This window comes from Oncorhynchus mykiss, chromosome 1, assembly GCF_013265735.2.
Source record: "Oncorhynchus mykiss isolate Arlee chromosome 1, USDA_OmykA_1.1, whole genome shotgun sequence".
NCBI lineage: Eukaryota > Metazoa > Chordata > Actinopteri > Salmoniformes > Salmonidae > Oncorhynchus > Oncorhynchus mykiss.
The window spans coordinates 33,979,188-34,002,648 of NC_048565.1; the positions used below are offsets into that span (position 1 = coordinate 33,979,188).

Consider the following 23,461-nt stretch of genomic DNA (forward strand, 5'->3'; position numbering starts at 1 on the left):
TTGAACTACTTGTTTGTTCTGTAGTCAGCAGCAATAGTTTACACATGAATGAAATCTCAGTTCGTCTAGCCACAACTCTGTAGTGTAAGCCTTGAGTGTGGTTTATGTTGCTATTAAAACAGCTTTTGACAACTTTGGATGAGACAAATGGAGAGAGGAGGAAATGAGTGAAATAATGAGGAAAGGGTAGGAAGGGAGTGTGTGAGAAAAACAAAAGATCATATTGCCCTCTGCTGGTCTGGAAAAAAGATAATATCACTATGTCAGGAATGACATCATGGGCAGCAGCTGATGTAATGATATCATGTATCCTACTCAACATACCGTTTTGGGAGTGTAACCACAACATAGCAGATACTGTACATACACCAAATAAGGAGAATAGTAGATATTATATTCAAGTTAACTTCTTTATTCTGGTTCATGCAATAGCATGGTACAGCATTAATTAAGGAATTAAGGTCTGAGGTTGAAATCAACAGAGGTGTAAAATACAAAGCATGATCAAAGAGTTAGCCAGCTAACTTAAGTAAGTTATTTCAGAACATTTAGTTACATGTTTTACAAATTGACATGGTATAATTGACTCAAAAACAACAAAAAAACATATCTAAAAAGTTTAGTTCTTAATGAACAAGAAATTCAGCCATTATTTCTGGCTTTGATCCTGATTTGTAGTATATCCTCTGGAGAAAACAAAAACAACTTTTGTGCAACTTTCATCACCTAATGTTCACTTCACACAAATATTAAACAACAAACTGGGAGAAGTTCTGTCATTGCGGGTGGGTCACTAATTTAACTGACAGTTATACTGTTATAAACTAGCTGCACGTCTTCTACAGGAAGGAAATTGAGGAAATTAAATCATCTGTGTCATCAGTAAAAAACACATGTCTTCAGTCACTGCCACAGGGTACATTCCCCCTGGTAAACAAGACATTTAAAAGGTTGGTTTCCCAAACACAGATTCTCCATTGAGCATGCTTTTTAGTCCAGGACTAGGCTTAACCTGTGTCTGGGAAACCAGACCTCAGTATCATATATGACTAGGTATACAGTATTAGATTGTGGCCAACATGTACAGTCCATTCGGAAAGTATTCAGACCATTTGACTTTTTCCAAATATTGTTATGTTACAACCTTAATCTAAAATGTATTACATTCATTTTTTCCCCTCAAATCTACACAAAACACCTCATAATGACAGTAAAAATAGGTCTTTAGAAATTTTGCAAATGTATTTTTTTTAAATAAAGAGAAATGCCTTATTTTTATAAGTATTTAGACCCTTTGCTATGAGACTCCAAATTGAGCGCAGGTGCATCCTGTTTCTATTGATCATCCTTGAGATGTTTCTACAACTTGGAGTCCACCTGTGGTAAATTCAATTGATTGCAGTGGTGTAAAGTACTTAAGTAGAAATCTTTAAAAGTACTACTTAAGTAGTTTTTTTGGATAGCTGTACTTTACTATTTATATTTTTGACAACTTTTACTCCACTACATTCCTAAAGAAAATGTAATTTTTACTCCATACATTTTCCCTGACACCCAAAAGAACCCCATACATTTTGAATGTTTAGCAGGACAGGAAAAGTGTCTAATTCACGCACTTATCAAGAGACCATCCCTGGTCATCCCTACTGCCTCTGCTCACTAAACACAAATCCTTTATTTGTAATCATGTCTGAGTGTTGAACTGTGCTCCTGGCAATCCGTAAATTAAAAAAAAAAAAAAAAAAAACAGGAAAATCGTGTAGTCTGGTTTGCTTAATATAAGAAATGTTTAATGATTTATACTTTTGATACTTAAGTACATTTCAAACCAAATACTCACTCTGACCGAGCTCAAGAGTTAATCTGTGGAGTTGGGAGAACCTTCCAGAAGGACAACCATCTCTGCAGCACTCCATCAATTTTTAAAATTGCCACTCCTCAGTGAGTTTGCCAAAAAGGTACCTAAAGGACTCTCAGATCATGACAAACAAGATTCTCGAGTCTGATGAAACCAAGATTGAACTATTTGACCTGAATGCCAAGCATGTCTGGAGGAAACCTGGCACCATCCCTACGGTGGTAGCACCATGCTGTGGGGATGTTTTTCAGCGGCAGAGACTGGGAGACCAGTCAGAATCAAGGGAAAGATGAACCAAGCAATGTAAAGAGAGATGCTTGATGAAAACCTGTTCCAGAGCACTCAGGACCTCAGACTGGGGCGAAGGTTCACCTTCCAACAGGACAATGACCCTAAGCACACAGCCAAGACAACGCAGAAGTGGCCCAGCCAGAGCCCGGACTTGAACCCAATCTAAAATCTCTGGATAGATCTGAAAATAGCTGTGCAGCGACGCTCCCCATCCAACCTGACAGAGCTTGAGAGTGAAAGAAGAATGAGAAAAACTCCCCAAATACAGATGTGCCAAGCATGTAGCGTCATGCGAAAGACGAGGCTGAAATCACTGCCAAAGGTGCTTCAACAAAGTACTGAGTAAAGGGTCTGAATACTTATGTAAAGGTATTATTTTTTTTATATACAGTTGAAGTCGGAAGTTTACATACACTTAGGTTGGAGTCATTAAAACTCATTTTTTCAACCACTCCACAAAATTTCTTGTTAACAAACTATAGTTTTGGCAATTCAGTTAGGACGTCTACTTTGTGCATGACACAAGTTTTCCAACGATTGTTACCAGACAGACTATTTCACTGTATCACAATTCCAGTGGGTCAGAAGTTTACATACACTAAGTTGACTGTGCCTTTAAACACCTTGGAAAATTCCAGAAAATGATGTCATGGCTTTAGAAGCTTCTGATAAGCTAATTGACATCATTTGAGTCAATTGGAGGTGTACCTGTGGATGTATTTCAAGGCATATCTTCAAACTCAGTGCCTCTTTGCTTGACATCATGGGAAAATCAAAAGAAATCAGCCAAGACCTCAGAATTTTTTCCCCCAAATGCCTGAAGGTACCACGTTGATCTGTACAAATAATAGTACACAAGTATAAACACTATAGGACCACGCAGCCGTCATACCATTCAGGACAGAAACGCGTTCGGTCTCCTAGAGATGAACGTACTTTGGTGCGAAAAGTGCAAATCAATTCCAGAACAACAGCAAAGGACCTTGTGAAGATGCTGGAGGAAACAGGTACAAAAGTATATATATCCACAGTAAAACAAGTCCTATATTGACATACCCTGAAAGGCAGCTCAGCAAGGAAGAAGCCACTGCTCCAAAACCGCCATAAAAAAGCCAGAATACAGTTTGCAACTGCACATGGGGACAAAGATCGCACTTTTTGGAGAAATGTCCTCTGGTCTGATGAAACAAAAATAGAACTGTTTGGCCATAATGACCATCGTTATATTTGGAGGAAAAAGGGGGAGGCTTGAAAGCCAAAGAACACCCTCCCAACCATGAAGAATGGGGGTGGAAGCCTCATGTTGTGGGGTGCTTTGTTGCAGGAGGGACTGGTGCACTTCACAAAATAGATGGCATCATGAGTGAGGAAAATTGTGGATATATTGAAGCATCATCTCAAGACATCGGTCAGGAAGTTAAAGCTTGATCGCAAATAGGTCTTACAAATGGACAATGACCCCAAGCATACTTCCAAAGTTGTGGCAAAATGGCTTAAGGACAACAAAGTCAAGGTATTGGAGTGGCCATCACAAAGCCCCGACTTCAATCCTATAGAAAATTTGTGGGCAGAACTGAAAAAGTGTGTGCGAGCAATTAGGCCTACAAACCTGACTCAGTTACACCAGCTCTTTCAGGAGGAATGGGCCAAAATTCACCCAACTTATTGGGGGAAGCTTGTGGAAAGCTACCCGAAACGTTTGAGTTAAACAATTTAAAGGCAATGCTACCAAATACTAATTGAGTTTATGTAAACTTCTGACCCACTGGGAATGTGATGAAAGAAATAAAAGCTGAAATAAATCACTCTACTATCATTCTGACATTTCACTTACTTGACTGACCTAAAACAGGGAATTTTTACTAGGATTAAATATCAGGAATTGTGAAAAACTGAGTTTAAATGTATTTGGCTAAGGTGTATGTAAACTTCCAACTTCAACTGTATGTACATTTGCACAAAAAAAATGTTTTTGCTTTGTCATTATGGGCTATTGCATGTAGATTGATGAGGGATATATTTTTTTAAAATCAATTTTAGAATAAGGCTGTAACGCAACATAATGTGGAGAAAGTGAAGGTGTCTGAATACTTTCCGAATGCACTCAAATCCATCGTATCATATTATTAACACCACAGACTAGGCCAAAGTCACTGTACAATCACTCTGTCATCAGAAAACACACATAACATGAATGAAAACACACCCCAAATCTTAGTGAACTTCACACGAAAAAAAGTGCGGTTCTCTTTCTTTTTTTTTCTTCAAACTGATGATAATCCAATGAAAAACAGATTCCAGCACTATCCACAGTATAGACTCCATGTGCAGTCTTAAGGCGCTGTGGTTATCCCTGATTGAAGGCTAATGCCTACCGTGGCTTTGGTCCTCTCTACAGTAGAGCCACACTAACAGACCTCTAGGCTATTCCATATGGTCATCAACACTACTGTACATTCAAATACATCTGAGACATAAGGACCATGATCAACCAAAACTGGTATAAAGAGTTCCAGGGTACGTAAAGTAGTTCACAGTACTACATGCGCTACATACCTTATACAGCCTGATGGCTCTGTGCCATCACCCAGGTACATGTGACCATTGAACGTTAGTCCCTAGTCCCTGTAGATTATGTCATAACATCAATCAAGTCAGAGGTGACTTTATGGTCCCTCAAAAGCATCTTACACAACACAGAGAAAGAGAGAGATAGTGGGTGGGAGGAGAAGAGAGGAGTCAGCGGTCTTATGTATAGCCAAAAGGTTATGTGATGGTTGAATTGAGTAGTGGTTGTAGGTAGGTCACATAGGTAGGTCACATGTATCTGTTGTGCCTGGTGGCTGCTGGTGGGGGTACGCTGGGAGCTGCTCGTGTGCTTCTTCTCGCTCCTCCCTCAGTATAGCCGCTTCTCATAACTACAGGAGGACAACACACAGACAACAATCAGGAATGCAAGTCAAGTCTCATTGGAACTCATATTAGACTAGATATACTAGATTGAGGGTTTTATCAAGTTGTTAGGGCTTTAAAAAGTCCTTATCTGTACTTCTAACTCTGAGTCTTCCTGAAAACAAAAAGATAACAAAGAGAAAATTGCAGTAGGAAAGGTTGTGAGCACAGGGAGAATGTACTTACATGGCACAAAAGAATATCTATGATGAGAGCATGAGTAAGAGAAAGAGACAAGACATTTTGACTTAACTTCCTTCAGTACTACTGTTATACTCAGGGTTAGGCAATTACAGTGCATTGGGAAAGTATTCAGACCCTGACTTTTTCCACATTACAGCCTTACTCTAAAATGGATTCAATTCTACAATCTACACACAATAACCCATAATGACAAAGCAAAAACAGATTTTTAGACATTTTTAAAATGTATAAAAAAATTATTTAAAAAAAACCCCGGAAATATCACATTTACATAAGTATTCAGATGCTTTACTCAGTACTTTGTCGAAACACCTTTGGCAGCGATTACAGCCTCGAGTCTTCTTGGGAATGACGCTACAAGCGTGGCACACCTGTATTTGGGGAGTTTCTCCCATTCTTCTCTACAGATCCTTTCAACCTCCATCAGGTTGGATGTCGAGCGTCGCTGCACAGTTATTTCCAGGTCTCTCCAGAGATGGCTCTGGCTGGGCCACTCAAGGACACTCGTGCTTTGTCTTGGCTGTGTGCTTAGGGTTGTTGTCCTATTGGAAGGTGCACCTTCACCCTAGTCTTAGGTCCTGGCGCTCTGGAACAGATTTTCATCAAGCATCTCTCTAATTTGCTCCGTTCCATCTTTCCCTCGATCCTGACTAGTTTCCCAGTCCCTGCCACTGAAGAAAAAAAACACAGCATGATGCTGCCACCACCATGCTTCACCGTAGGGATGGTGCCAGGTTTCCTCCAGACGTGACGCTTGGCATTCAGGCCAAAGAGTTTAATCTTGGTTTCATCAGTCCAGAGAATCTTGTTTATCATGGTCCGAGAGTCTTTAGGTGCTTTTTGGCAAACTCCAAGTGGGCTGTCATGTGCCGTTTACTGAGGTGTGGCTTCTGTCTGGCCACTCTATCATAAAGGTGGTGGAGTGCTGCAGAGATGGAGAAATTTCCAGAAGGACAACCATCTCCACAGAGGAACTCTGGAGCTCTGTCAGAGTGACCATCAGGTTTTTGGTCACCTCCCTGACCAAGGCCCTTCTCCCCCAATTGTTCAGTTCGACCGGGCAGACAGCTCTAGGAAGAGTCTTGGTGGTTCCAAAATTCTTCCATTTAAGAATGATGGAGGCGACTGTGTTCTTGTGGACCTTCAATCCTGCAGACAATTTTTGGTACCCTTCACCAGATCTGTGCCTCGACATAATCCTGTCTCAGAGCTCTACAGACAATTGCTTCGACCTCATGGCTTGGTTTTTGCTCTGACATGCACTGTCAACTGTGGGACCTTATATAGACAGGTGTTTGCATTTCCAAATCATCTCCAATCAATTAAATTTACCACAGGTGGACTTCAATCAAGTTGTAGAAACATCTCAACGATCAATGGAAACAGGATGCACCTGAGCTCAATTTCAAGTCTCATAGCAAAGGGTCTGAATACTTATTTACATAAGTTATCTGTTTTACATTTTTAATACATTTGCAAAAATGTCTAAAAACCTGTTTTCACTTTGTCATTATGGGGTATTTTGTGTAGATTGATGAGGAACATTTTTTATTTAATACATTTTAGTATAAGGCTGTAATGTGATACAATTTGGAAACCGGGAAGGGGTTCGAATACTTTCCAAATGCACTGTATATCCGCAAATGGCCAGTGTGGGTGCAGGATTAGGCCCCAGTTAAAGCGGTTACAATTCTAGCACAATAAATTAACCAATCATAGTCAAAACGTAATTACTTGCATCTGCTGTTACTGCTTTGGCTGGAGCGAAAGCCTGCACCCACAATGGACCTCGTATGGTAAGACTGCCAATCCCCGGTTTAAGTAGCAACTCCTAAACAACATGTAGTCAAGGAGATACGGACGCCACTGGTGAGAACAAACACACACACACACTACCACCCAGAGCAAAGTTAAAGGACACGTCGGACACCGGCACAGAACATGAGACAAAAGGACAGGTTAGTCGATCACAGAGGAGAGGAGCACAAGATCTATAAGGAATTCCAGAGGAAAGGATGTGTAAGCGATACCAGACTTACGAGTGCAGCCCGTGTACTCCCCCCTCAACCTGAGCTGACATGGTCCTCTTCTCAAACTTCAGCTCCCCAGAGTACATCATGGACCTGGAATAACATACAACAATACATCACAAAAAATGGAACAGAGACACACAGATCATATCAAAGAAGTGGAATACAATAACACAGTCTAACATCTGTTCATAGACAAACCGCAGTATGCAGAGGCTCTTGGCTCCGATGTCTTGGCAGCCATGTTGTATGCCAGCAATGAGATAGGGGGCAAATTTATGGATGGAGCCTTTATCCTGGACCGACCCTGACACACCCTGAGCCACCTTCACCTTGTCCCCCTCACTGTCGAGACACACACACACATCCCCCTCACTGTGGAGTTACACGCATCTCTCTCCTTAGCCCTATTACTGAAAATAAACTAAACAATCTGTCTCCCTCTCGACCTGAAGTAGCGTTTCTGGCTGCTGCTGTTCTTCTCCATGGCGTCAAGGGAGCCCATCCCGCGATACTTCTTTAGTCGCACGCCGTCCGAGAAGAAATACTCCCCCGGGGCCTCCGTGGTAGCCGCGAGCAATGACCCCATCATCACTGAGGACACAGAGGTCAGGTGTCAGAAGTGAAAGGAGGTAAAAGTCTGACCATCAATAGTAGCCTATGATGTGGATTTTCCTGTTTACGGAAAAAGGTTAAATATGCTGGGTGGGTTCAACACACACACACACACACCTGTGGATGCCCCGAGAGCGAGAGCTTTGACCACGTGTCCAACGGTCTGGATGCCTCCGTCTGCGATGACAGGCACACCGAAACGCCTGGCATACTCTGCCACCTTGTACACTGATGTACCCTGGGGACGCCCACATGCCATCACTGGCACACAGCACAAAGCAACATGTCAGCAATTCACAAATAGTTTGTATTTTTAACTAAACAGTCAAACTTCTCTCCTCCCTCCCTCTCCTTCTCCCTCCCCATTTGCTATTCTGCTCTGTCTCTCCGTACCTTCCTGGGTGATGCAGATGGAGCCACAGCCCATCCCCACCCTCAGAGCATCCACACCCGCATCTATCAGATTCTTAGCCTGTGCTGCAGTCACCACTACAGAGAATGAAAATAGAGGATGGGGAGAAAGAGAGAGAGAGACAGAGAGTGAAAATGCAAGAGAGATTAACGTGAGAGGCATTGCTTGTCATGTACTGTCATGTTGTCTTGTCTCTGTCCTTTCCCTTCACCCTGTCTCCCTCTGCTGGTCGTGTTAGGTTACCTTTTCTCCCCCGCTTTCCCCCAGCTGTCCCTTGTCTCCTCTAACTACCCATTCACCCCGTTCCCCACCTGTTCCCTTTTTTCCCTCTGATTAGGTCCCAATATCTCTCTCTGTTTCTGCTCCTGTCCTTGTCGGATTCTTGTTTGTTTGTGTCATTCATGCCTGAACCAGACTGTCGTCATGTTTGCTGTAACCTTGTCCTGTCCTGTCGGAATCTGCCGGTCCATCTGAGCCTACCTATGTTTGGTAATTAAAGAAGCTCTGTTTAAGTTGATTCGCTTTTGGGTCCTCATTCACGCACCGTAACAGAAGAATCCGACCAAGAATGGACCCAGCGACTTCGGATCCTCTCCACTCAGCCGTCGAGATCCAGGGAGCGATGCTAGGCAGACACAAGCAGGAATTGTCTGCTGCTCGACATGCCGTTGAGACCCTGGCCACCCAAGTCTCCAACCTCACAGAACAGGTTCACCATCTCCGCCTCGATCCACCGGCCACTTCCAGGGCTTTCGAATCTCCGGAGCCCAGAATCAATAACCCGCCGTGTTACTCTGGGGAGCCCACTGAATGCCGCTCGTTCCTCACCCAGTGTGATATTGTGTTTTCTCTCCAGCCCAACACTTACTCCAGGAGCACTGCTCGTGTCGCCTACGTCATATCTCTCCTTATTGGACGGGCTCGTGAGTGGGGCACGGCAATCTGGGAGGCAAGGGCTGAGTGTACTAACCAGTATCAAGACTTTAAGGAGGAGATGATACGGGTTTTTGATCGATCTGTTTTTGGGGAGGAGGCTTCCAGGGCCCTGTCTTCCCTATGTCAAGGCAATCGATCCATAACAGACTACTCTATTGAGTTTCGCACTCTTGCTGTCTCCAGTGGCTGGAACGAGCCGGCCTTGCTCGCTCGTCTTCTGGAGGGTTTCCGCGCAGAGGTAAAGGATGAGATTCTCTCCCGGGAGGTTCCTTCCAGCGTGGATTCCTTGATTGAACTCGCTATTCGCATTGAGCGACGGGTTGATCTTCGTCACCGAGCTCGTGGAAAGGAGCTCGCGCTCTCCGTCGCCTCCCTCTCCGCATCACTACCATCTTCCTCTGCCGGCTCGGGTGCTGAGCCCATGCAGCTGGGAGGTATCCGCATCTCGACTGAGGAGAGGGAACGGAGAATCACCAACCGCCTCTGTCTCTATTGCGGTTCCGCTGGTCATTTTGTCACTTCATGTCCAGTAAAAGGCCAGAGCTCGTCAGTAAGCGGAGGGCTACTGGTGAGCGCTACTACTCCTGTCTCTCCTTCAAGATCCTGCACTACCTTGTCGGTCCATCTACGCTGGACCGGTTCGTCAGCTTCCTGCAGTGCCTTAATAGACTCTGGGGCGGAGGGCTGTTTTATGGACGAGACCTGGGCTCGGGAACATGACATTCCTCTCAGACAGTTAAAGGAGCCCACGGCCTTGTTCGCCCTGGATGGTAGTCCTCTCCCCAGGATTCAGCGTGAGACGCTACCTTTAACCCTCACTGTTTCTGGTAATCATAGTGAAACCATTTCTTTTTTAATTTTTCGTTCACCTTTTACACCTGTTGTTTTGGGCCATCCCTGGCTAGTTTGTCATAATCCTTCCATTAATTGGTCTAGTAATTCTATCCTCTCCTGGAACGTCTCTTGTCATGTGAAATGTTTAATGTCTGCTATCCCTCCTGTTTCCTCTGTCTCTTCTTCACAGGAGGAGCCTGGTGATTTGACAGGGGTGCCGGAGGAATATCACGATCTGCGCACGGTGTTCAGTCGGTCCAGGGCCACCTCTCTTCCTCCACACCGGTCGTATGATTGTAGTATTGATCTCCTTCCGGGAACCACCCCCCCCCGGGGTAGACTATACTCTCTGTCGGCTCCCGAACGTAAGGCTCTCAAAGATTATTTGTCTGTAGCTCTTGACGCCGGTACCATAGTCCCCTCCTCCTCTCCCGCCGGAGCGGGGTTTTTTTTGTCAAGAAGAAGGACGGGTCTCTGCGCCCCTGCATAGATTATTGAGGGCTGAATGACATAACAGTGAAGAATCGTTATCCGCTTCCTCTTATGTCTTCAGCCTTCGAGATCCTGCAGGGAGCCAGGTTTTTCACTAAGTTGGACCTTCGTAACGCTTACCATCTCGTGCGCATCAGGGAGGGGGACGTGTGGAAGACGGCGTTTAACACTCCGTTAGGGCACTTTGAATACCGGGTTCTTCCTTTCGGCCTCGCTAACGCTCCAGCTGTCTTTCAGGCATTAGTCAATGATGTCCTGAGAGACATGCTGAACATCTTTGTTTTCGTTTACCTTGACGATATCCTGATTTTTTCACCGTCACTCCAGATTCATGTTCAGCACGTTCGACGTGTCCTCCAGCGCCTTTTAGAGAATTGTCTTTTTGTGAAGGCTGAGAAGTGCACTTTTCATGCCTCCTCCGTCACATTTCTCGGTTCTGTTATTTCCGCTGAAGGCATTAAGATGGATCCCGCTAAGGTCCAAGCTGTCATTGATTGGCCCGTCCCTAAGTCACGCGTCGAGCTGCAGCGCTTTCTCGGCTTCGCGAACTTCTATCGTCGTTTCATCCGTAATTTCGGTCAGGTGGCAGCTCCTCTCACAGCCCTTACTTCTGTCAAGACGTGCTTTAAGTGGTCCGTTTCCGCCCAGGGAGCTTTTGATCTCCTCAAGAATCGTTTTACATCCGCTCCTATCCTTGTTACACCTGACGTCTCTAGACAGTTCGTTGTCGAGGTTGACGCGTCAGAGGTGGGAGTGGGAGCCATCCTTTCTCAGCGCTCCCTCTCTGACGACAAGGTCCACCCATGCGCGTATTTTTCTCATCGCCTGTCGCCGTCGGAACGTAACTATGATGTGGGTAACCGCGAACTGCTCGCCATCCGGTTAGCCCTAGGCGAATGGCGACAGTGGTTGGAGGGGGGGGACCGTTCCTTTTGTCGTTTGGACTGACCATAGGAACCTTGAGTACATCCGTTCTGCCAAACGACTTAATGCGCGTCAGGCGCGTTGGGCGCTGTTTTTCGCTCGTTTCGAGTTCGTGATTTCTTATCGTCCGGGCTCTAAGAACACCAAGCCTGATGCTTTGTCTCGTCTCTTCAGTTCTTCAGTAGCCTCCACTGACCCCGAGGGGATTCTCCCTGAGGGGCGTGTTGTCGGGTTGACTGTCTGGGGAATTGAGAGGCAGGTAAAGCAAGCACTCACTCAAACTCCGTCGCCGCGCGCTTGTCCTAGGAACCTTCTTTTCGTTCCCGTTCCTACTCGTCTGGCCGTTCTTCAGTGGGCTCACTCTGCCAAGTTAGCCGGCCACCCTGGCGTTCGGGGTACGCTTGCTTCCATTCGCCAGCGTTTCTGGTGGCCCACCCGGGAGCATGACACGCGTCGTTTCGTGGCTGCTTGTTCGGTCTGCGCGCAGACTAAGTCCGGTAACTCTCCTCCTGCCGGCCGTCTCAGGCCGCTTCCTATTCCCTCTCGACCGTGGTCTCACATCGCCTTAGATTTTGTCACCGGACTGCCTTCGTCAGCGGGGAAGACTGTTATTCTTACGGTTGTCGATAGGTTCTCTAAGGCGGCTCATTTCATTCCCCTTGCTAAGCTTCCTTCTGCTAAAGAGACGGCACAAATCATCATCGAGAATGTTTTCAGAATTCATGGCCTTCCGTCAGACGTCGTTTCGGACAGAGGTCCGCAATTCACGTCTCAATTTTGGAGGGAGTTTTGCCGTTTGATTGGGGCTTCCGTCAGTCTCTCTTCCGGCTTTCACCCCCAGTCTAACGGTCAAGCAGAACGGGCCAATCAGACTATTGGTCGCATCTTACGCAGTCTTTCTTTTCGCAACCCTGCGTCTTGGTCAGAACAGCTCCCCTGGGCAGAATACGCCCACAACTCGCTTCCTTCGTCTGCGACCGGGCTATCTCCTTTTCAGAGTAGCCTCGGGTACCAGCCTCCGTTGTTCTCATCTCAGTTCGCCGAGTCCAGCGTCCCCTCCGCTCAGGCTTTTGTCCAACGTTGCGAGCGCACCTGGAAGAGGGTCAGGTCTGCACTTTGCCGTTATAGGGCGCAGACTGTGAGAGCTGCTAATAAGCGTAGAACTAAGAGCCCTAGATATTGTCGCGGTCAGAGAGTTTGGCTCTCCACTCAGAACCTTCCCCTTAAGACGGCTTCTCGCAAGTTGACCCCGCGGTTCATTGGTCCATTCCGTATCTCTCAGGTCATTAATCCTGTCGCAGTGCGACTTCTTCTTCCGCGATATCTTCGTCGCGTCCACCCGGTCTTCCATGTCTCCTGTGTTAAGCCCGTTCTTCGCGCCCCCGCTCGTCTTCCCCCCCCCCCCCCCCCATCCTTGTCGAGGGCGCACCTATCTACAGGGTCCGTAAAATCTTGGACATGCGTCCTCGGGGCCGTGGTCATCAGTACCTAGTTGACTGGGAGGGGTACGGTCCTGAGGAGAGGAGTTGGGTTCCCTCTCGGGACGTGCTGGACCGTGCGCTGATTGATGATTTCCTCCGTTGCCGCCAGGTTTCCTCCTCGAGTGCGCCAGGAGGCGCTCGGTGAGTGGGGGGGTACTGTCATGTACTGTCATGTTGTCTTGTCTCTGTCCTTTCCCTTCACCCTGTCTCCCTCTGCTGGTCGTGTTAGGTTACCTTTTCTCCCCCGCTTTCCCCCAGCTGTCCCTTGTCTCCTCTAACTACCCATTCACCCCGTTCCCCACCTGTTCCCTTTTTTCCCTCTGATTAGGTCCCAATATCTCTCTCTGTTTCTGCTCCTGTCCTTGTCGGATTCTTGTTTGTTTGTGTCATTCATGCCTGAACCAGACTGTCGTCATGTTTGCTGTAACCTTGTCCTGTCCTGTCGGAATCTGCCGGTCCATCTGAGCCTACCTATGTTTGGTAATTAAAGAAGCTCTGTTTAAGTTGATTCGCTTTTGGGTCCTCATTCACGCACCGTAACATTGCTAGAGAAGGTAGAGGAGACTCACCGTTTCCTCCCACCACCTGTAGTTCAGGGTATTTCTGTTTGATGTAGTTGATCATGTTGATCTGATAGACAGAGTTCCCCTGGGAGGAGTCCTACATGGTAAACAGACATGGGTTAGAGAGGAGTGGAACGCAAAAATACAATATAATAACCCAACTCCTTCCCCAGACACACCAGCACCACCATGTCGACACCAGCCTGCATCAGCAGGTCCAGTCTGTACTTGTCCTCCTCTCTGGTTCCAATGGCAGCTCCACACAACAGCTGCTTCCTGGAGTCTTTAGAGGCCAGAGGGTAGTCTCTGTTCTTCTTCAGGTCTGTCCTCGCTATGATGGCCACCAGCTCATCACTGTCATTCACTATGGGCAGCTTACCTAAGAGAGACAGAGGACACAAAAGGAGAACTTCTCTAAAAATTATTTCATTTACCAAACAGAGATAGATATTTGATCATGTCCTGTCTGAGTAAAGAGTCTCTACAGAACATTGTGTTACTACCATATGGTACCTTTCTTGCTGCGCTGCAGGATATCGTTGGCTTCTTTCAGTGTTACACCAGCTGGTGCAACCACTAAATCTTCCCTCTTTGTCATGGCCTGCAAGAATCAATCATACATTTAAACCTCACAGGAATAGTATTCAATACGACAAGTCACCCAGTTAACAATATATGTGTTGACAATTGTAATGACTGTATGTCCAAACAAACATGTCATTCAAACACACACCTCTTCCAGGGGTTTGTCATGGTCTTTCTCGGAAAGGAAGTCGATGTCTCGGGAGGTGACGATACCCACCAGCTTGCTTCCCATCTTTCCTGTCTCTGTGACGGGGATGCCAGAGAAGCCGTGGCGGACCTTGGCTTCGAACACGTCTCCCACCGTGTGGTGAGGGCTCATTACCACCGGGTCTGTGATGAAACCCTGCTCAAATTTCTGACCACAAATAAATAATGTAAGAAACATTATTCAGCAAATGTACCAGGAGGTTTGAGTGTATTCACATACTGTTACATTGTCACAATGTAATTTGACATGAGACTTTATACTGTTGATGTAGTGGTATATCAATATATTTGGAAATCAATATATATCTGTAGGTTGTACAACCGCTAGCCTCCATCTTACCTTGACCAAGCGGACCTCGTTGGCTTGGAACTCTGGAGTACAGTTATGGTGCATGATCCCGATCCCGCCCATGAGCTACGACACACAGTGAACTGACCAATCAGGGTTAGCCAAACAAGATGTTTGCCCAATGAGACTTCAATATACCAGAGTCCAGGTATTATCACACATTTTTGGGGGGCGCAATACATAAAAACCCACAAACAAAAATACCACTAGTATATGAAGTGTTGTGACAGATTTGTGGCCTTGTCTTATTGGTGTTGGCTGGGTGAGAAGGTGAGGAGTAGCTCTATACTCACAGCCATAGCGATGGCCATGGAGGACTCAGTGACTGTATCCATAGGAGACGAGATTAGAGGAGTCTTCAGGGTGATCTTCCTGGTCAGAGCTGAAGTCAGGTCCTGGGAACAGGAAGTAGACAACGTCACACTAATATCACATTACAGGGATGGATAAAAACGTAACTACAAAAATAATAGCACCCTGTCAACCAAATATCTGTGACTGAGGCAAGACCAATCAGAACATGCAATACCTCATTGCCATTAGGTGGCACCATGGACATGAGCTGTCCCTGTTAAATCCTGATTATACAGTCAAATACCACAGGGGATATACCCTTCTGGCAGTAAAGAACAAACAAGCTAAAAACACCAGCACCTGTAGCCTACTAAAGCAATTACACAGGACATGAATCTGACTCGCAGCCATGAGGGACTGGTGTTGTGGTTCTCATCAGTGTTGTTCAAAACAAATTATATTGGTCGAGAACACACATTTTGCAGATGTTATGTTATTGCAAGTGTAGAGAAAATTCTTATGTTCCTAGCTCCAACAGAGCAGTACAAAACAATACACGCAAATCCCCCCCAAAATAAATAAAGGATTTAAGAAATATAGAAATATTAGAACGAGCAATGTCAGAGTCCGGAATGTAAGTATATACGCATATGATGGTGTGTAAAAACAGTATGGACAGTATATGAACAGAAAAGGTGTGTACAGCAGTAGTTATATAGATCAAGCCTTCATTAGAATACAGTATATACATATGAAGTGGGTAAAACAGTATGTAAATCTTGTTAAAAAGTGACTGGGCAGAGGCCAGCTAGTGGTGACTACTTAACAGTGTCCTGGAGATAGAAACTGTTTTTAGTCTTTCTGTCCCAGCTTTGATGCACATGTACCGTCTCTGCCTTCTAGATGGTAGAGGGGTCAACATGTCGTGGCTCTGGTGGCTGAGGTACTTGATGATCTTCTTGGCCTTCCTGTGACACCAGGTGCTGTAGATGTCCTAAAGCAGTGGTTCCCAAACTTTTTATAGTCCCGTACCCCTTCAAACATTCAACCTCCAGCTGCGTACCCCCTCTAGCACCAGGACCAGTGCACTCTCAAATGTTGTTTTTTTGCCATCATTGTAAGCCTGCCACACACACACTACACATTTATTAAATATGAGAATGAGTTTGTCACAAACCGGCTCGTGGGAAGTGACAAAGAGCTCTTATAGGACCATGGCACAAATAATAATATAATAATAATCAATAATTTTGCTCTTTATTTAGCCATCTTACATATAAAACTTTATTTGTTCATCGAAAATTGTGAATAACTCATCACAGGTTAATGAGAAGGGTGTACTTGAAAAGATGCACATAACTCTGCAATGTTGGGTTGCATTGGAAAGCGTCTCTGTCTTATATCATTTTCCACACACAGTCTGTGCCTGTATTTAGTTTTTTATACTAGTGAGGGCCGAGAATCCACTCTCACATAGGTATGTGGTTGCAAAGGGCATCAGTATCTTAACAGCGCGATTTGCCAAGGCAGGATACTCTGAGCGCAGCCCAATCCAGAAATCTGGCAGTGGCTTCTGACTAAATTAAATTTTCACAGAACCGCTTGTTGCAATTTCAATGAGGCTCGCATTCAGATATCGGTAAGTGGACTGGAGGCAGGGCATGAAAGGTATAATAAATCCAGTTGTTTGTGTCATCCATTTAGGGAAATTACCTGCGTAATTGCGCACCAAACTCACTCAGGTGCTTCGCTATATCACATGACATTGTCCGTAAGCTTGAGTTCATTTGCACACAAAAAAAATCATAAAATGATGGAAAGAACTGTGTGTTGTTCTTGTTAATACAGACAGAGAACAGCTCCAACTTCTTAATCATTGCACATTGAGTAGCATATTGAATATAGTTGCGGAGAGTCCCTGGAATCCTAGATGCAGATCATTCATTTGAGAAAAAACGTCACCCAAATGGCCAGTTGTGTGAGAAACTTGTTATCATGCATGGGGTCAGACGAGTGAAAATTATGGTCAGTAAAGAACTTGAAGCTCATTTCTCAATAAAAAAAAAAAACGTGTCAATACTTTGCCCCTTGATAACCAGCACACTTCTGTATGTTGTAAAAGCGTTACATGATCGCTGCCCATATCATTGCATAGTGCAGAAAATATATGAGAGTTCAGGGGCCTTGCTTTAATTAACAAAGTTAACCATTTTCACTGTAGTGTCCAAAACATATTTCAAGCTGTCAGGCATTCCTTTGGCAGCAAGAGCCTCTCGGTGGATGCTGCAGTGGCGTCGAGAGCAACTGCTTGCATGCTCGTTACCACTCCACTATGTCTCCCTGTCATGGCTTTTGCGCCATCAGTACAGATACCAACACATCTTGACTACCAAAGTACAATTAATGTCACAAAGCTGTCCAGTACTTTAAAAAAAATCCTCTTAATTGACCCCCCATAAATGTCTTCCTTAATTGACCCCCCCATAAATGTAACGAACATATACCAGGAGCTGTGCCAGGCCCGCCACGTCTGTTGACTCATCCAGCTGTAATGCATAGATTTCACTGGCTTGTATGCAAAGCAGTAATTGTTTTTCAAAACATCTCCTGCCATGCCACTGATGCGTTATGAAACAGTGTTGTTTGATGAAGGAATTGTCTGTATAGTTTTTTTGGCCTTTCCCCCAGCATTGTCCCAGCCATATCCGCGGCAGCAGGAAGAATTAAGTCCTCCACAGTAGTATGGGGCTTGCCTGTCCTAGCCACTCGGTATCTCACCATATAAAATGCTTCTAGCCCTTTCTTATTAATGGTATCTGTTGCTTTTATTCATGTCTTACTACTCAAATTCTTAATTCTCACTCAAAATCTCCCACGGCTTGTTTTTGAAATTGGCATGTTTTGTTTCTAAAAGTCTGTGCAAGAGTGAAGGTTTCATCGAGTTATGAGATACTTTTGCACATAACACACTGTGGCTGAGGAAAGGCACTACTCCCAATATAAGTGAACCCCAAATCAATGTAGTTCTCATCATATTCTCACCTCTTCGATGGTCCAACGTCTCTGTCTGTTGTTCAGTGCTTTCCCGGGTAAGGGGGCAGTAGCTCTTTGACAGTTGTGAATCTGATGCAGCCAGTGTCCATGCTAGCTGGGCTAACAACAAATGTAGAATTACTGATGCTAGCATTGGATGTGCTCGTGGAAGCAGAACAAGCAGTACTACCAGCAGTAGTACAGTAGTACTACCAGCAGTACTACCTAGCAGTACTACCAGTAGAGCTGGTATGTGTCTCTATGGACGCGGGCTTACTTTTTTTAACCATTGATACATTTTTGAGCAAACGGAATGAGCAGCAGCTACGTTTGGCTACATATGAACCGTTAGTGGAATCCCCATGAGAGAGTAACGGTTAATGTGATTGGATGTTAATTATTTGACTAGGCTACCTGTATTTGGCATTGTCTTTGTTATTTCGCTGAACACTAGATGGTTTCATTTTATTTTTGGCAGTGAAACGAGGCTACTCAGGTGAGAAAAAAACCCAACTTTAAAAACTTTGAATCACCCCGACAGCATTGTGCATACCTCTGGGGAATACCTGTCCTAGAGGGCAGGCAGTGTACCCCCGGTGTACCGTTGGACTGACCGCATCACTGTCTGGAGAGCCATGCGGTTGCGGACGATGGAGTTGCCGTACCACACGGTGATACAGTCTGACAGGATGCTCTCAGTGATGCATCTAGAAGTTTGTGAGGGTCTTAGAGGCCAAGACTAATTTCTTCAGCTTCCTGAGGTTGAAAAGGCACTGTTGTACCTTTTTCACCACACTGTTAGTGTGGATGGATCATTTCAGGTTGTCAGTTGTGTGCACGCCAAGGAACTTCAATCTTTTCACCCTTTCCACTGCGGCCCTGTCGATGTGGATGGGAGCGTGCTCCCTCTGTGGTCTCCTGAAATCCAAGATCAGTTCGTTCATTTTGTTGAAGTTGAGGGAGAGGTTATTTCCTGGCACCACTCCACCAGGGTCCTCACCTCCTCCCTGTAGGCTGTAATCAGGCTACTACTGTTGTGTTGTCTGCAAACTTGATGACTGAGTTGGAGATGGCCGTGGCCACGCGGTCATGGGTAGACAGGGAGTACAGGAGGGGGCTGAGCACCCACTCTTTTGGGGCCCTCGTGTTGAGGATCTGTGTAGCGGACGTGTTGTTGCCTACCATCACCACTCGGGGTCGGCCTGTCAGGAAGTCCAGGACCCAGTTGCACAGGGTGGGGTTTCTGACCCAGGGCCCCGAGCTTAATGATGAGCTAAAAGGGCCCTATGGTGTTGAAGGCTGAGCTGTAGTCAATGAGAAGCATTCTTACATAGGTATTCCTCTTGTCCTGATTGGGAAGGGCAGTGTGAAGTGCGATGGGGATTGCGTCATCAGTGGATCTGTTGATGCAGTATGCAGAAACAATTTGGACATCTTGAAGCAAGTGGGGGACAACAGACTGGGATAGGGAGAGATTGAACAGGTCCGTAAACACTCCAGCCAGCTGATCTGCACATGCTCTAAGGTCACGGCTAGTGATGCTGTCTGGGCAGGCAGCCTTGTGAGGGTTAACACACTTAAATGTCTAAATCACGTCGGCCACGGAGAACGAGAGCTTACAGTCCTCGTGAGCGACGGCACTGTGTTATCCTTGATTGTGTTTAACCTGTCCGGGAGCAAGGCGTCGGGGTCCGCGGCGTGGCTTGTTTTCCCTTTATAATCCGTGATTGTCTGGAGTCTCTACAAAATAGAATTGCAACTCTACTTTACCTCTGTACTGACGTTTTGTTTGTTTGATTTCCTTACTGAGGGAATAGCTGGGATGTTTGTACTCGTCCATGTTCCCAGTTACCTTAACGTGGTAAAATGTGTTGGTTCGCTCTTTCAGTTTTGCACGGATGCTGCCATCTATCCACGGTGTGTGTGTGTGTGTGTGTTTTGCCCTGGGCATGTTTGCACAGGCACAGAACCGGAGAATCCCTTTGAGGTCTCAAGTGTGTGTGTGTATGTGTGTGTGTGTGTGTACACGTTATTCAACTGAGAGAAACACTCAGCAACCTCCAGTCCTCAGAGAGACAGAAGACCACATGAGAGAAGTTGCTGCACGCACACAACTTCTATGTACGTCAGGTTATTATATCATATGTATTTGTATGTTCCAGACAACAGCAATGGAGTTGACTAAAGCTGTAGCACGGCTATAATATTGTATATGTAACTTTGTTGTTATTAGCAATGAAAAGGTCAAACAAACTCACCACGTCATCCGAGTTAAAGTCTATGAAACCAGGAAGAATCAGGAAATCACTGTAGAAAGAGAGGGAGGGGAGAGAGAGAAAACATTGTACGGTCAGACACAAGTCCTTTTGCCAAACAGTGAGAAAACTGATTGGTGAAATCTCCCCACTCCTTGCCTCCCATCACCAGTCCTCTGTCTGAACCCTAACCCCTGGCCAGCACAGCATCACATCCCTACACCCTTAACCACTCTGCATATCACACAAACACCCTCACACAGTGTGTATTGGAGATAAAGCCTCTTTATAATACTCCCACTGTACTGGATGTGACAATTTGATTGTCTCTCTGTGTAAACCTCCATTAGGGCTGATAACACTATTGTGCTCAGTCTAATTTTAAAGTAAGGATGCATAATGATCCTTATTCTACTGGTCTGGTCTCACCATATCATCTCAGCAGTCAGTGAGTGTTTGTTTTTACTCTCGGGGCAGCAACATGATGTCTGGCTCTGAAGTTTGCCAAATTATATGACCACAACAGTCAACCTGGCGGCAGGGTCTTATACATGTGTTTCAGAGCTCTCTGAGTTATCGGGAACTGTGAGCACATCTGTTATACTTCTGTAGTTGCCACATAAGTAAACAATTCAGCAATCAGCAACATGGACAGCATAGCGAGCAGCACTCACCAGCAACGCGGTTTCAGCACCGCTGTCATAGATAGCGCCACGCACCTGTCGAGGGTGTGGGTACAGGCTGAAGGCCTCTTCATTGACTCCCTCTTTCATAACTTTAAATTGCACAATTATAGCAATGTCAATCAATATCATTGGAAATGCTGCTCTCTAATTCTGGTAGAATGTATACAAAATATTACTTGTATGTGAGTCCGTCCCCGATAGAGAAGAGCTGCTGAGCCGTGAGTCCATCTTCAGGCACGTACCCTGTCCCTCCACTGATCAGATAGTCAGCCATGCTGAAACACACACACACACTTATATTCTTTCCTCTCTCCCAATAACTGTCCATAGGCATAACCCTGTTGACCATAATGGAGGCGAAGAGCTTCTAGAATCTAGACTCTAATGCAGGATTTGTAGTTTTCACCCTGCAGATTAAACATGGACATATTTAATGATGTAATCCCCCATAATACCGTATCTCCATGTTTCATCTTCATGACTGTTTGTGAAAATTCAAAGAGCGCCTGGGTAGAATACATGATCTTAAGTAAACTACATTTTTGTTGTTGTTGTTGCTCAACAGTTTATCCACCTTTGCGTAAAAATGCATTGAAAGTATAGGGAGCGTTACTTTTTTCACTGCGACAAGCGGTCAGAGTTTACCCACCTATTTTTCTTTTAACCACATCACTGATGTGGAGAGCTGGCTGTAACCTACCGTTTCTTGTTTTTACGTGATACAAGGGAATACACTGAATGTAGTGGTCTTTCTTCAGCACCTTATGATTATGGATCACAAGTTTACCTTCAGTGTGGTTGTTTACCTCTTGATTACATAAATATGTTGGCTCTGTAGACTGGATGTGTTGGCCAACCTACAGACTCTATAACCCTGTCAATGGAAACTCAGTCTGTGTGATGGTCATGCAGTAGGTAAGAAGCTTTAGTTACATCACTGTCTCCTGGGTAGCAGCTAACTGGGATTTATAAAGCTCACTGACCACCTCAATGAAAAAACCTTGACTGGCAGATTAATATTTTGGCAGTTACTGTAGTTCATGTGGATGAAAGCCATTAATTCACTAGACTAGTGGCTTCTGGGACCCTGTAAGGGCTTCGTTCCTGATTGTTAGGGCAATTGGAGGTTAGCTGATTATGACTGGCACAGTATAGCGGTTTTGTTTCTCATCTGGGTGTGTGTGTCTGACTCACCTCTCAGGTTCATATCCGGCTTGGATGCGTGTGGCGCTGTATCTCTGCGCGGCCGTCTCGTGGCCGTGAGGGTTGGTGTGTGTGTAGGCTCCATGGGTGTTGGCGTTGGGGTGTGTGTGTTCTCCTTCGAGGGGCAAGAGACGCGGCCTAGCGGGCTCAGTATCACCAACGATACAGCGGTAGTCGATCTGGTAGGTGTCACGCTCACCTTCACCAAACCGGTCGTAGCCTTGACCCTCCATCCCAGAGAAATCCAGAGGAAACCAAAGCCTCTCGCACACTTAAGGCCACACTCACGTCTCAAATGCACATTCAATGCCTGACAACTACAATGAGTCACACACCTGGCATGTCACACACACATCTGCACATCAAATGCCACAAGAAAAGTCTTCCCCAGTGTGTGTTCTTTCTCTAACACACAGCTGACACAGAGTGGTCTGTGTCACACTCGTTATAAGAAATACACAGACACACACTCTCACTGCTGTGTCTTATCTCTTATGACGATATCAGTAGGACAAATTGAAATCATCCGGTCTCTGTCTTTAGGGTATTCTCCTATCTTCTAGCTTCTCTGCAGATACAGTGCATGGGAGTTGAGGCCTGAGATAGAATGACAGTTCCCTCTCTCTCTTAGTCAGACAGAAGAAGGGTGGGTCACGTTGCAGGCTCAGAAGGCCTTTGAGGAGGAGCCGGTTTTAGAGAGCCGAGCTGGAGCTGAAGTCCCAGGTCCTGGGTGAGGCTGAGTGAGTGTCACCTAGATGTCCCCTGGATGTTCCCCGGCCTCAGGCAGTGAGGTGAGCCCCAACAAGGAGCGAGGAGAGGATACTGTGAGGGTAGAGCACCCCCCCCTGAGTCCTGGAGAGTCCTGGAGAGCCCTGGGAGCTGAGCTAGCGGAAGTGTGAGAGACAGAGAGCAGTTTGTTTCTGAGACTACCAGACTCTTTTTCCTCCACTCTCCTCTCTTGTCTTAGCTCTGTTTGTGACTGTAGCAGACGTCAGTCCTACAAAGAGGATTGGAGGAATTAAAGCAGGAGGGGGCAACTAGGTGGAGTGGAGGGAGGAGAGAGGGAGTGAGAGTGGAGTGATAGAGGGGGCGGAGGGAACGGTTGGGGGTGGCGAGATGACACACTTTCCCTTCCCAGTATCGCCATGGTGAGGGGAGTGTGTGTTACCAGTCTCTGACAGCTTTGTGTAGGCAGGTTAGCTAAACTAAACTCTGTGCTGCTCTGAACCCATTGACTGAGCGGAGGGTGACTGGGTT

At 45.7% G+C, this 23,461-nt stretch overlaps 1 protein-coding gene across 1 annotated transcript; it reads right to left on the reverse strand.

Moving 5' to 3' along the window:
- Positions 1-4,189: 4,189 nt before the first annotated feature.
- Positions 4,190-23,095, reverse strand: LOC110521614 (inosine-5'-monophosphate dehydrogenase 1b-like). Its single transcript, XM_021599303.2, has 15 exons — positions 22,196-23,095; positions 21,178-21,276; positions 20,319-20,367; positions 15,027-15,128; positions 14,725-14,799; positions 14,326-14,532; positions 14,106-14,193; positions 13,772-13,971; positions 13,599-13,689; positions 8,344-8,439; positions 8,068-8,211; positions 7,785-7,929; positions 7,537-7,680; positions 7,345-7,428; positions 4,190-5,067 (listed from the first exon to the last, which is right to left on the reverse strand). Exons 1-15 carry the CDS (start codon positions 22,435-22,437, stop codon positions 5,046-5,048), a joined length of 1,788 nt encoding a protein of 595 aa, XP_021454978.1. The 5' UTR covers positions 22,438-23,095; the 3' UTR covers positions 4,190-5,045.
- Positions 23,096-23,461: the final 366 nt, after the last annotated feature.